This window comes from Myxine glutinosa, chromosome 11, assembly GCF_964187855.1.
Source record: "Myxine glutinosa chromosome 11, kmMyxGlut1.1, whole genome shotgun sequence".
Lineage (NCBI taxonomy): Eukaryota > Metazoa > Chordata > Myxini > Myxiniformes > Myxinidae > Myxine > Myxine glutinosa.
The window spans coordinates 114,537,340-114,549,236 of NC_136271.1; the positions used below are offsets into that span (position 1 = coordinate 114,537,340).

The window sequence follows — 11,897 nt, forward strand, 5'->3', positions numbered from 1 at the left end:
ACAGAGTAAGATAAAAAATATTTGATTGTACATCTTCGAGAAGAGATGGAGTGAAATGCCCGACCTCATTATCTTCTTCTTCTTGTTTTCATTTGAAGCGCTGAAATGACAGTATGACACACCAAGACCACATGTCAATGGTTTTCCGACACATGGAGACAAACCTAAGACATCGCTTGAGGGCTGAAGTTTTGTGGGATGAATGAATGTGTGGAAACCAGGGCGCTGTCTGGGTACTTTGTATAAAAAGCAACAATCAACTCCACAAAGGCATAGCAGAACCTCTTGTGCAGAAGGCTTCATCTCTAGCTCACTACTGTCTATTCTCAGCAAAATGAGTGTAAAACAATTCAGCGTGAAATCCTCGCAAATGTCTTCCAGTGGTTATGGTGGTGGAACGGGCCGAAATATGGGGTTCAGTTCAGGTGGCATGGGTTCCGGCTCAGGTTGCCAGGGGTTCAGTTCAGGTGGCATGGGTTCCGGCTCAGGTTACCAGGTTTTCTCTTCAGGTGGCATGGGTTCTGGCTCAGGTTACCAGGGTTTCAGTTCAGGTGGCATGGGTTCCGGCTCAGGTTACCAGGGTTTCAGTTCAGGTGGCATGCGTCTCGGTTCTTTTGGCATAGAAGGACATGAAAAGCAAGCCATGCAGAATCTGAATGACCGCCTGGCCAGATATCTGGAGAAAGTCCATTCACTTGAAACTGCCAATGGACAGCTGGAGATTCAGATCAGGGAGCTTCTAAAAGGTAAAACTCCAACAACTTCAGATTACGAGTCGTACTACGCCATCATCGCAGACCTACGAGCAAAGGTAACAGATGTTCGGTCTACTGTGTTGTTTGGCTTAACAACCGTTACCGTTTCGCATGCACAAGAGTTTAACAGATAACGTTTGTCTGTGACGAAATCTGTGTGCCACTGCAGATCATCGCCCAGATCATGAGCAATGCTGGCATCAGCCTGGAGATTGACAATGCAAGACTGGCAGCTGATGACTTCAAAACAAAGTAAAATAAGCTAGGATTGACTTTTCTTGAACTGCGTAAAGCGTTCAAAACGTTATACGAATGGGATTCACACAATAGCCTCCCCCCACCCCCCCCCCCAAAAATGCCAAAAATGAAGTATAACGAGGTGTATATAAATAAAAACGTTTAGAATTTTGTTAAATTTGAATATCCTAATTTATATATTGAGAAAATGTGGAATTAACCTATTCCGCTGATTGCAGGTTGGACAACGAAATTACTTTGCGCTCTACTGTGGAAGCTGATATCGACAACTTACACGGCCTGCGCAGCGAGTACACCATGGTAACTTCATCCATAGCGGGGGAGCTGGAGTTACTGCAGGATGAGTTGAACTTCATGAAGAAAAACCATGCGGAGGTTTGAAACACTTCGTCACCAAATACAGAATGATTTTCAGAGCAGTACAAAGCATATAAAGCGTTTTGTGTTATAAGTTTGCCCGGGGCTGATGCTCTAGGTTCTCCACCTTTTGGGTGGTATGAGGAATAGATTTCTGCAATATGAAAGCCAAATGTTCAACGGTTTTTGAAATACCGTCACGTGGCATATGCATCTCACATTGCTTCGGGCTGCAGCGACAGCTTGCACTATCGATGCCTGTTTAATAGTCGATGTTGTTGGGGATTGAACCTTTTCCATTGAAATATTGGTTCACGAGTTATCAAACAGAGTGACCACTATATTCGTCATGGGTGTGTGTTTGTGTGTCTGTCTGTCCGCAGCATAACTACCCGATGATACAATCCGATCTTGATGAAACTTGGATGGTAGATTGATATCATGATCTAGTTGTGTCCTGCATAGAGTGCGCGTATTGCGCCCATTTTAGGCGGAGCCACGCCCCAAAAAGATGTCTTTTTAGGGGGTAATCGATTTCAAGCTACATCTTCTCCGAGGGGTTTGGTGGAATCTGACAGGGTTTTCAGTGTTTGGTTAGGCCAATGTCATGTGTCTAGCCCCACGGAGCTCGATTTTTCATTTTCGCCCCAAGGTCAAGGTCACAAGGTCACGAAATTTAGAAAAGTCGATTTTTGATTGTTTTATTACATTGTTCGCTTCCTGATAGGGTGAAATGTCGTACATGATCTTATATTATCACATACATCATGAAATACAAGTTGTCCAACAAATTTCAGAACATTTGACCTTTGAAGGTCACAAAGGTCAAATTTTCAAAGTTGTCCGAATCGAACCGAATTTTCGGTATTGTGTAGCTAACTAACCTCATAACTGATTATACATTATTTTCTATCTCATTTCAAGGTCAGTAACCTTCGTTTTGACATTTCCAGGCCAGCACCACACACAATTAGGTACAGCTGGCTCTTAAAGGCCTGTGCACGCAGCGCATTGGGGGCACGCAGCGCACTTTGTAAATAGGCATGTACACCGCATGTCGGGGGCCGACACCTGCCACGTGGGCCCCCGACCCCCCAGTCCGGGCCTGTTTTGGTTATAGTCCGTCCTTTGTCATTGAATACCGCTCGCTCATGAACCATCGTCATCTCCTGACTTGTTTATTTTCTATATTCAGAATGGAAATCGATATGCACATGATCCCCAGTCTCCACGGGACTACACTGAGTCCAACGAGTTGTCGCACCCTCCTGTATGACCTCATAAGGAAATAAGTTCGCCATTTGGTCCATCATTGCCGTATTGCGCTCACATTATTAAGCGGTGAAGCCGCTTCAATATCTGGTTGTCCTTCCTTCCGTCCGTCCGTCGTCCGTCAACAATGTAGAAGAGGAACCCTTCGAACCCACCATGTTTAATTCTAAAGGGTTCTAAGGTGTAATTCTCGAGGGTTCTAAACAGTAATTCTAGAGGGTTCTAAACTAATTCTAGAGGGTTCTAAACAGTAATTCTAGAGGCTTCTAAACAGTAATTCTACAGGGTTTGAAAGGGTGATTCTAATGGGCAATTCTAAAGAGTAATTCTAAAGCGTTCTGAAGGATAATTCTAATGGGCAATTCTAAAGAGTAATTCTAAAGCGTTCTGAAGGATAATTCTAACGGGTAATTCTAAAGAGTAATTCTAAAACGTTCTAAAGGGTTATAATGGGTAATTCTAAATAGTAATTCTTAAGCGTTCTGAAGGATAATTCTAAAGGGTAATTCTAAAGAGTAATTCTAAATAGTAATTCTTAAGCGTTCTGAAGGATAATTCTAAAGGGTAATTCTAAAGAGTAATTCTAAAACGTTCTAAAGGGTTATAATGGGTAATTCTAAATAGTAATTCTAAAGCGTTCTGAAGGATAATTCTAAAGGGTAATTCTAAGGGGTAATTCTAAATCGTAATTCCAAAGGGTTCTGAAGGATAATTCTAAAGGGTAATTCTAAGGGGTAATTCTAAATCGTAATTCCAAAGGGTTCTGAAGGGTAATTCTAAAGGGTAATTATAAGGGGTAATTCTAAATCGTAATTCCAAAGGGTTCTGAAGGATAATTCTAAAGGGTAATTATAAGGGGTAATTCTAAATCGTAATTCCAAAGGGTTCTGAAGGGTAATTCTCAAAAGTTCTAAGGGTAATTTTCACGGGTTCTAAAGGGTAATGCTAAAAAAAGTTCCAAGGGGTTCTAAAGGGAAATTCCAAAAAGTTATAAAGGGTTACAATGGATAATTCTGAAGGATAAATCTAAAGGTTAATTATAAAGGGTAATTCTAAAAAGTTCTAAAACGTTCTAAGGGTAATTCTAAAGGGTAAGAATAATTTCCCTGAATATGGGACAATAAAGATTATTATTATTAATTACAAAGGGTAATTCTAAAAGGTAATTTCAATGAGTTATAAAACGTAATTATAAAGGGTTGTTCAGGGTACTTCTATAAAGGGTTGTTCAGGGTACTTCTAAAAAGTTATAAGGGTAATTTTAAGTGGTTCTAAAGGGTAATTCTAAGGGGTTCTAAAGGGTAATTCTAAGGGGTTTTAAAAGGTAATTCTAATGAGTTCTAAAAGGTAATACTATAGGGTTTAAAGGGTATTTTGATTGGGTTTGGTTCATTTATAGGTTCTTTGTCTATTTCATATTAAAAGTGCCAAACTGAACCACTTTAATAAATAAAAAAAATCACTGCATGGAAAGAGCAATGTTACTTGTTGCACAATCACCTGGTGTTGGCCTAATGGTTAGGGCAGGGGGCTTGGGATTCTAAGGTCCTGAGTTTGAATCCCGTTGAATTAACGCCAGGTGGGGTTGACTCAGCCTGTCATCCTTCCGAGCTCGGCAAAATGAGTACCCGATAACTGGTTGTAGAGAGGCATTGCATCAGCGGCAGACACGCCCATAGAAAAATGATGCAACCAGCAGCCGGTGGGCTGCGCACGAACCACCCACCACTTGTTGCACAGATATTTCTCGAAAAACTGCAGATCTTGCTGTAAAAACTGCAGATCTTGCTGTAAAAACTGCAGATCTTGCTGTAAAAACTGCAGATCTCGCTATAAAAACTGCAGATCTTGCTGTAAAAACTTCAGATCTTGCTGTAAAAACTGCAGATATTGCTGTAAAAACTGCAGACAGGGCACACAATTTGCATTGTTTGTGGAACATCTCACTGTAATGTGATTCAACTGTACTAAGAAGTAATCTGTACTAAGAGTTTGTTAGCGCAGTTTTCACACATCTAGAAACATAACTCTACTTCAGCAACAAATAAAGAAAATTTTTGACCATTTTCCTTTAAATGTTGGCAAAAGGCTCCTTTTTCTCTACAAGAGTGAGGCTCATATAAGAGGAAGGTCAAATTTATAGTGGGGGTAGCAGGGTAACTATTGGGCACAATCAGTAAGGGAAGTAAGTAAGAGGTTTGGGTTAGGAAAAGTTAATGGCGGTAAAAAGATCATGGGTCAGGACATGAGGTGATGGTGCATTGCCTGCTTGAAGGTGTGGAGGAGGGATGATTTGAGACAGAACAGCCTCTGGACGATGGTTCCGTATATGGGATAAGTGAGGAATAAAAGAGTTGAGGTGTGCAGTCAGCCTGGATTTTGGAAGTTTAATCACGAGGCGATTACTCGAAGGAAATGTACATGTGGGAGTTGCCGGGGAGAATCAAAGGACTGAAAGAGCAGAGGGAGCAATATTTAAGAAGAGGCAGTAAAAATCAGAGACCACCGACCTGCCTGAGATGTGAAAGCAACAGACCTTGTGTTTCGGCCTCATCATGGGAGATTCAAATAATGTTGAGAGCTTGAGATTGCACAAAATCCAGGAGAGACAGATGTGATACTGGAGTGCCAGCCCATAGGGGAGAGCAGAATGCCAATGAGCTACAGTGAAAAGCCTTGTAGACTGTGAGTAGCTTTGATTTTCCAAAGAAAAACTTGGATTGGTAGAGGATACCCTGTCTGTGGCTCACTTTTCAAGACAGCTTTACTACGTCCTTGGTGCAGGAGAGGTCATGGTTTATGGTAAGGCCAAGAAGTTCAAGAGGCTGAACCACTTCCAGTGGCTAACCATGGAAAGATATAGGTGGCTTTGTTTCACAATCCTTCCAGAGAAACAGGGTGGGACAGTGACATTTTCCAAGATTGAAGGACATGTTCCATCTATCACACTGGCATCTAATTAGCTGCATGTCAGCAGAGAGTACATAACTTTAGGTGTTATGTAAAGAAACATATATTCATAAACACGTTATATTCTCGTTAAAAATCATTAAGATCTCAAAGTGACTTGCAAAGCACTGCTTGTGAATTAATTCCACTCGCTTTCTCCCAATGCAGGAAGTTACAGCCTTGAATGCACAGATCGCTGGTTCCAACATGTCCATTGAGGTCGATTCTAAAACAGGTCCAAACATCTTTGAGATGTTGGCTGAGTTGAGAAGAAAGTATGAATGCATCATGGATCAGAACAGGGCTGAAGCTGAACAGGCTTTTCATCTTCAGGTTGGCATTTCTCAAACCTCATTATTATGATCAGTACAGGGGTAATGGTACTAGTCTACCTGATGTTCATTTCATGGTAAATAATGCTACGTACTAAGTAACCATGCACTTTGTTCCTCAGGCTGATCAGGTGCAGCAGGTTGTAGTCCAACAAAACCAAGCTGCAATGACTGCTAAGAATGAGGTCACTGAGGTTCGACGTAGTATGCAGGTCCTACAGGGTGAGCTGGGAACTTTACAAGGCCAGGTAAGCTGGAGAAGTAAATCTCAAGTGTCTGTTTTATGTGATAATTATCGTCCGTATAGAAAATAAAGTTAGAGTATGTTCTGTATTCCAGATTGCCTCTTTGGAAGACATGCTGAATGACACCAGATTCAGAAAACAACGTGAACTGGAATCGTATCTAATCAGGTTGGAACAACTTGAGGGAGACCTTGCAAGCGCACGCGGGGATATCAACGGCCAGAAATGTGATTACGCCAAACTCCTGGATGAAAAGATGAAGCTTGAAGCTGAGATTGAAACATATCGCCGTTTGCTGGATGGAGGAGGCAGCGGGTAACCTCACTTACCATGACTTTCAAAACTTAAGGCCTACTGATGTTAACATTTATTGTTGCAAACAATTGCTATACTCAATTGGTGATTGCACCAAGTTGATGGAACCACTATAATACATTTCTTTGCATTAGATTAACTATTGTTATTTCAGTGGTCTTAACTATACCCACAACGCTTAATTGATAACCGATGATGAGGCATAAAAAGCACTTCAGAGCATGTAAATTTAATTGATTGTTATGCTAGAGCATATCCACCATTTTCACCTTTATGTTTCTCAATGTAATGTTTCTGCTTTTCTGAATTGCCTGAGTTTTTGTCTCCATCAGGATTGGAACGTCCTCATCTAGCATGGGTGGTTCATCAATGTCGGGGGGATTGGTTTTGCTTGATGGAACGTCATCCCGCAGCTCAAATTCCTCTCTCATCTCAGCAAACAAAACCTCAAATCTCAATGCTTCAGTTGGAAATATGCCTAACTACTCATCTTCGACATCATATATGAGTGGTAGCAACACAGGTGGAAAATCATCTTCATCATATACAAGCGGTGGCATCACAGGTGGAAATTCATCCTCATCATATACAAGCGGTGGCATCACAGGTGGAAAATCATCTTCATCATATACAAGCGGTGGCATCACAGGTGGAAATTCATCCTCATCAATCATCAGCGGTGGCACCACAGGTGGAAATTCATCTTCATCATATACAAGCGGTGGCTTCATGAGTGAAGGGTCATCTTCCAGCAGTGGCGCCATATCCTCGAGGAATGACGGCGCGATTGGAAACTCATATTCAATGGAACGTAAGTTAACCTGCTCCTGATGACAAGTGGAAGTTAATCTTTATTAATCTTAAAACTACCTTCAAGGCTGGAAAGAGTAGGCCAAAATCCCCTTTACATCAGTTGAGGGAGGCCTTCGTCCTTTAATGTGACAAGTGTTTATAATTACAGATGGGATAGTTCCACCAGAATTGGCTTTGTACGACTTGCAATACCCCTTCTCACGGGGAGTGGCGCCATACAATACACATTTACATAGAGAATTGGGGTCCTCCGCCTATATCCTGAACCAACGGGACCATTCATTATTTTAACCATCTAAAACCTTCCTGGGCACACCCCGAATACAACTATCAGTTTTCAACTCATTCTGTGAAGCGGTTCAGGGTTGCGTAGAAGTCAAACTACGGCAACACTTCTCAAATTATATTATGATTATTTGGATGTTAGTTAGTTCCTCTTCCTTTTGTTCTCTTTGGATTTGGCTTCTCAGTAAAAGTTTTTTGTGCTGTCATATAATGCCATTTTTAGCAATGTAGTTTCCTGTTATTGTTCCTTCATCATCACCTTTGCCTTTCAAATTTGAATTTTCACCTTTCTTAAAAATCACATCAAAGAAAATATAACTGAATGCATTTTTTTTTTTTTTTCAGAATCTCAAAGGTAAGAAAACCTCTTTCAAACATTATTTCATCAAAGTGCATTAAAATCATTTTACATCGTCTTTTTCGGAGTTAATTAATTAATCGTAATTATGAATTACCACCATGTGCTACCTGTTTTACAGCTTCAACCAACAAGTGACTTATGAGCCTAAAGGTAAGCTTTGTGTGTACATTTATTGGTGAAAATTTTACCTTCCATATGATATGAAGTGTCGTCGTAACGCAATGGCCCCTTATTCATAATTACCTTCGCAAAAGCGGAAGGTTATGTTTTGATCGCTGTGTATTTATTTGTATGTCTGTGTGTGTGTGTGTATGTTATTCGCATAACTCAAAAAGTATTCAACCGAATTGCATGAAATTTGGTGGGATGATTGGTTATTATACGGGACACATTTGATTAGATTTTGGGAGCAATCGGGTCAAAGGTCAAGGTCAAGGTCACGAAAAGGTCAAAATCGTATTTTTGTTGTTCTGTTCCCTACACTCCCATGCCAAGTACAGAACAGTAGCTGCGGCGAAGGTATGCGCTCTACCGAGTGCCCGTTCTAGTTCTCTTCTATAATGATCCTGCACTTTTAGCTGCTCACTATCTTGTTTTTTATTCTAGATTAGCTACCTCACTATATTTTTGGCTGTGCCAAAATCTTTTATCTATGTTTAGGACTTGCTGATCTATATTTGTCTGTGCCTTTTGCAATCAGGTGGATGTACAAGAGTGATCCGTACTGTTCCTCTCTTTCAAATGAAGAGTGATTGACATGTTCATGACTCCACTTTGGAGAAACATAAAATAGGGGTGATTGGTCGGTTCATTTTTGAAAGCAAAAAGTTATGTTCATGCAAAAATTGGTCAAATTATTGCCGCCATATTTTGGAAAGTAAAAGTTTTTTTTACGTCAAGCAACAGACTTGCTGATCACTTTTCAGTATGGCGATAGATGGTATGGCCATTTAGAACATGCCAGTAGACTCAATTTTAATTTTCGAAATAAGTATAAGAATCGATATATACATGTATCTGTGCAGTATCTGTGTTTTGTTGTCACTGAACTACTCCCTCAAACTTTTGTGAAATCGTGCCAAACTTCTGGTATGCACCGACTCTCCCGTGTGTATGTCCTAAGGGTATATTTTATTTTTGATTTTTTTGGAAAGAATTATTATTTTTTTCAACTTAAATCTTCAACTTAAATTATTTATAGAATGTAATATCTCGTATATTACAAATACATTTGTGCAAAATAATTCTTTATTATGAGTGGTGTAAACCATGACAAAACAGCAACTCATTCCACCTTCATTCCACCCCTCTTCTATCGTTTTCAAACGGATCTCTGACTTGAAAATCACAACAAACCCAGTTTGTAATAAATGTTCGTTTTTCATGAATCATCCACTTTCTAAACTCCCCCTTCACCCTGCTCTGCCACCTGCTCTGCCACCTGCTCTGCCGCTCTATCTCACCCTCTCTCTGTTCTCTTCACTCTTTCTTTTGCTCAAGGTCATCTGCCATCTGCTGGGAAATCAGCCAACATTACCGCTTTACACAAAAACAGATCTTTGCAACTGCAGACCAATCAGCTTGCTCCCAATTACCAGCAAAGTCATGGAATCCATCATTGCTTCGGATATGAGATCCTTCCTCTTCCCCAATGGCTTGATCTCGGATCATCAATTTGGTTTCAGACCAGGTCATTCTACTCTGGACATGCAGCTTCTGCTGTCTCAACAATGGATGGAGGTCCTCAATGCCAAACAGGAAATCAGAGCTGTCAACCTTGACATATCACATGCCTTCAATATGGTCTGGCACCCAGTTCTGCTCACCAAACTCTCCTCCTATGGTATCTACTATCTATGGAAATCTCCATGCATGGCTTGCGGATTTCCTCTCTGGTCATAGTCAACGTGTGGTCTTGAATGGATTTCTCTCATCTCCCCTTCCTGTTCAGGTTGGAGTTCCCCAAGGCAGTGTTCTGGGCCCTGTGCTTTTTCTGGTCTTCATCAATGATCTCTCCGACTGTCTGGAAAATCCTCTCCATCTCTTTGCTGATGACTCCACTCTCTGCCGCTCTATACCTCATCCCTCAGATCGGCAGTCTGCAGCCTCCTCACTCTATGCAGACCAGGACAAAATCACAGACTGGTCAAACAAGTGGAACATGTCTTTCAATCCTGACAAATCTCACACTCTCACTATGTCTCTCCGAAAAGACAGACTGGACAACCCTCCCATCTACTTTCTGAGCAAATCTCTCCAAGAAGTTCTGTCGCTCAAGCTTTTGGGTCTCACTATCTGCCATGATCTTTCTTGGGAAATCCACATTTCCAAGCTGGCCTCCAAAGCCAGTCGCCGACTGGGCATCCTCCGTCATGTGAAGTCCTTCCTTGGCACACCTGAGCTCCTCACCACATACAAGGCTTTCATCCACAGCTCAATGGAATATTGTTCTCCACTCTGGGCTGGTGCTCCTGCCTCACACCTGTCTCGGCTTCACGCTGTTGAAACCAAAGCTTTCAGAATCATTGGAATCTCCTGCGATGAAGCCAACTCCGAGGGCCTTTCAATCACTCACGGCAGGCAGGTTGGTGGTCTTTCTGTCTTCTACCGACTTCTCTCCGGCCTAGCTCCCCCAGCTCTCTCTGTGCTCTGTCCCCCAAATATTCCTACAGGTCGCACAAGATCTGCCAGCAACCCTCTTATGGTTAAACTGCCAAAATCAAGACTCTCTGCACACCTTCACTCTTTCATTCCTCTTTTCTCCTGCCTCTGGAACAAACTCCCTCACTCTCTTCAATTCCACTCCTCCCTCCAGGTCTTTAAAACAGCTGTTCACCACCATCTCTTGTCTTCTTCTATCACAATGGGGGGAATAACCAATTAGCGCTTCCCTAATCAATTAGCCCCAGGTGGCTACGATTGTAATTTCTCAGCTAGAAGAGCATTGGAGTAGTCGATTTATGTACATAGTCATACTATATACGTACATCTTGTTTTAGAATGCAAGAACATAATCTAAGTTAAGTTATTCCATCAATGGAATGGTGGGTTAAACACACGAGCTGCTTGTGTTTCGTTGATAATGGCAGATTACTGGAATTGCGTCGTTGCATCGTCATTATTATTGGGGCATGGCTAGCAAATTAGCAAAACAGGCGTTTTCCATTGAATAACCCCAAATTACAGCAACAATTGTTGGATTTTCCCTGTTTATGTTCTGGCTGTGTAAATTTCCTAACAAACCAACGTGTGTATTTTTACAGTGGAAACAACCAAGAAAGTGATTATCCAAACAACAACCTACATTGATGGGAAAGAGGTTACCTCAGAAGAGGAGGTTTCTCAAACAATTCTCAATAATTAGTCATGATGTAGAAGCACTTTTCTTTTTATCAACTGGCTAATGTACGCCCAGTTCCTTCTGTGTTGTTTCATTTTAAAATTTCAGTGAATCTTCAGTTGATAAATAATTGCATGTAATCAAAATTGTGGTTATAGCTTTGTCATGTGCTTTATCTCCCATGATTGGATGGTGAAAAGGCTTCCAATAAAATGTTCTGCAAATGCAAATCTATATGGTGGTGATGTGAGAGTACTCTACTCTACTACAGTAAATACTGATGTACATTTGTCAAAACCACCACCTGACATCTCAAAGCAATGAGCTACGCAAACTGGGCCTGAACTACACATAAGGCACTTCAGACCAGTTGGCATAATTTCATTAGATTTATCAACCAGCATTCACAAATTACCATCACATGGTCATGTATGGTGGTATAAAACCAACACGTGCTTTCTCTCGTCTCAGGGCATCACGATTCAAAACGCGTGATTATGAAAGAACTTTGTTGTCACAATGGCCAAAATGAGGCAAAATTTATCTGGAAAGGTGTGCTGCTACTTGTGCTTGAAATGTCAACACCTAGATCAATCAAAAGCAAATTTAGAAAGG

General features: G+C 41.2%; 1 protein-coding gene across 2 annotated transcripts; it reads left to right on the plus strand.

Moving 5' to 3' along the window:
- The first annotated feature begins 264 nt into the window (after positions 1-264).
- Positions 265-11,516, plus strand: LOC137412710 (keratin, type 1 cytoskeletal 11-like). 2 transcript variants are annotated; one of them, XM_068097997.2, is made up of 10 exons: positions 265-811; positions 925-1,007; positions 1,232-1,388; positions 5,760-5,924; positions 6,046-6,171; positions 6,263-6,483; positions 6,816-7,294; positions 7,927-7,936; positions 8,061-8,092; positions 11,206-11,516. In XM_068097997.2, exons 1-10 carry the CDS (start codon positions 335-337, stop codon positions 11,304-11,306), a joined length of 1,851 nt encoding a protein of 616 aa, XP_067954098.2. In that variant the 5' UTR covers positions 265-334; the 3' UTR covers positions 11,307-11,516. The 2 variants fall into 2 exon arrangements, with proteins under 2 accessions (XP_067954098.2, XP_067954099.2); XM_068097998.2 differs by lacking the exon at positions 7,927-7,936.
- The last annotated feature ends 381 nt before the right edge of the window (positions 11,517-11,897 follow it).

Coding starts and splice junctions, on each gene's coding strand:
- LOC137412710 (XM_068097997.2), top strand. CDS start 335: ATGAGTGTAAAACAATTCAGCGTGAAATCCTCGCAAATGTCTTCCAGT. Junction 5,925..6,045: donor AACAGGCTTTTCATCTTCAG/GTTGGCATTTCT, acceptor TTTGTTCCTCAG/GCTGATCAGGTGCAGCAGGT. Junction 6,484..6,815: donor CTGGATGGAGGAGGCAGCGG/GTAACCTCACTT, acceptor TGTCTCCATCAG/GATTGGAACGTCCTCATCTA.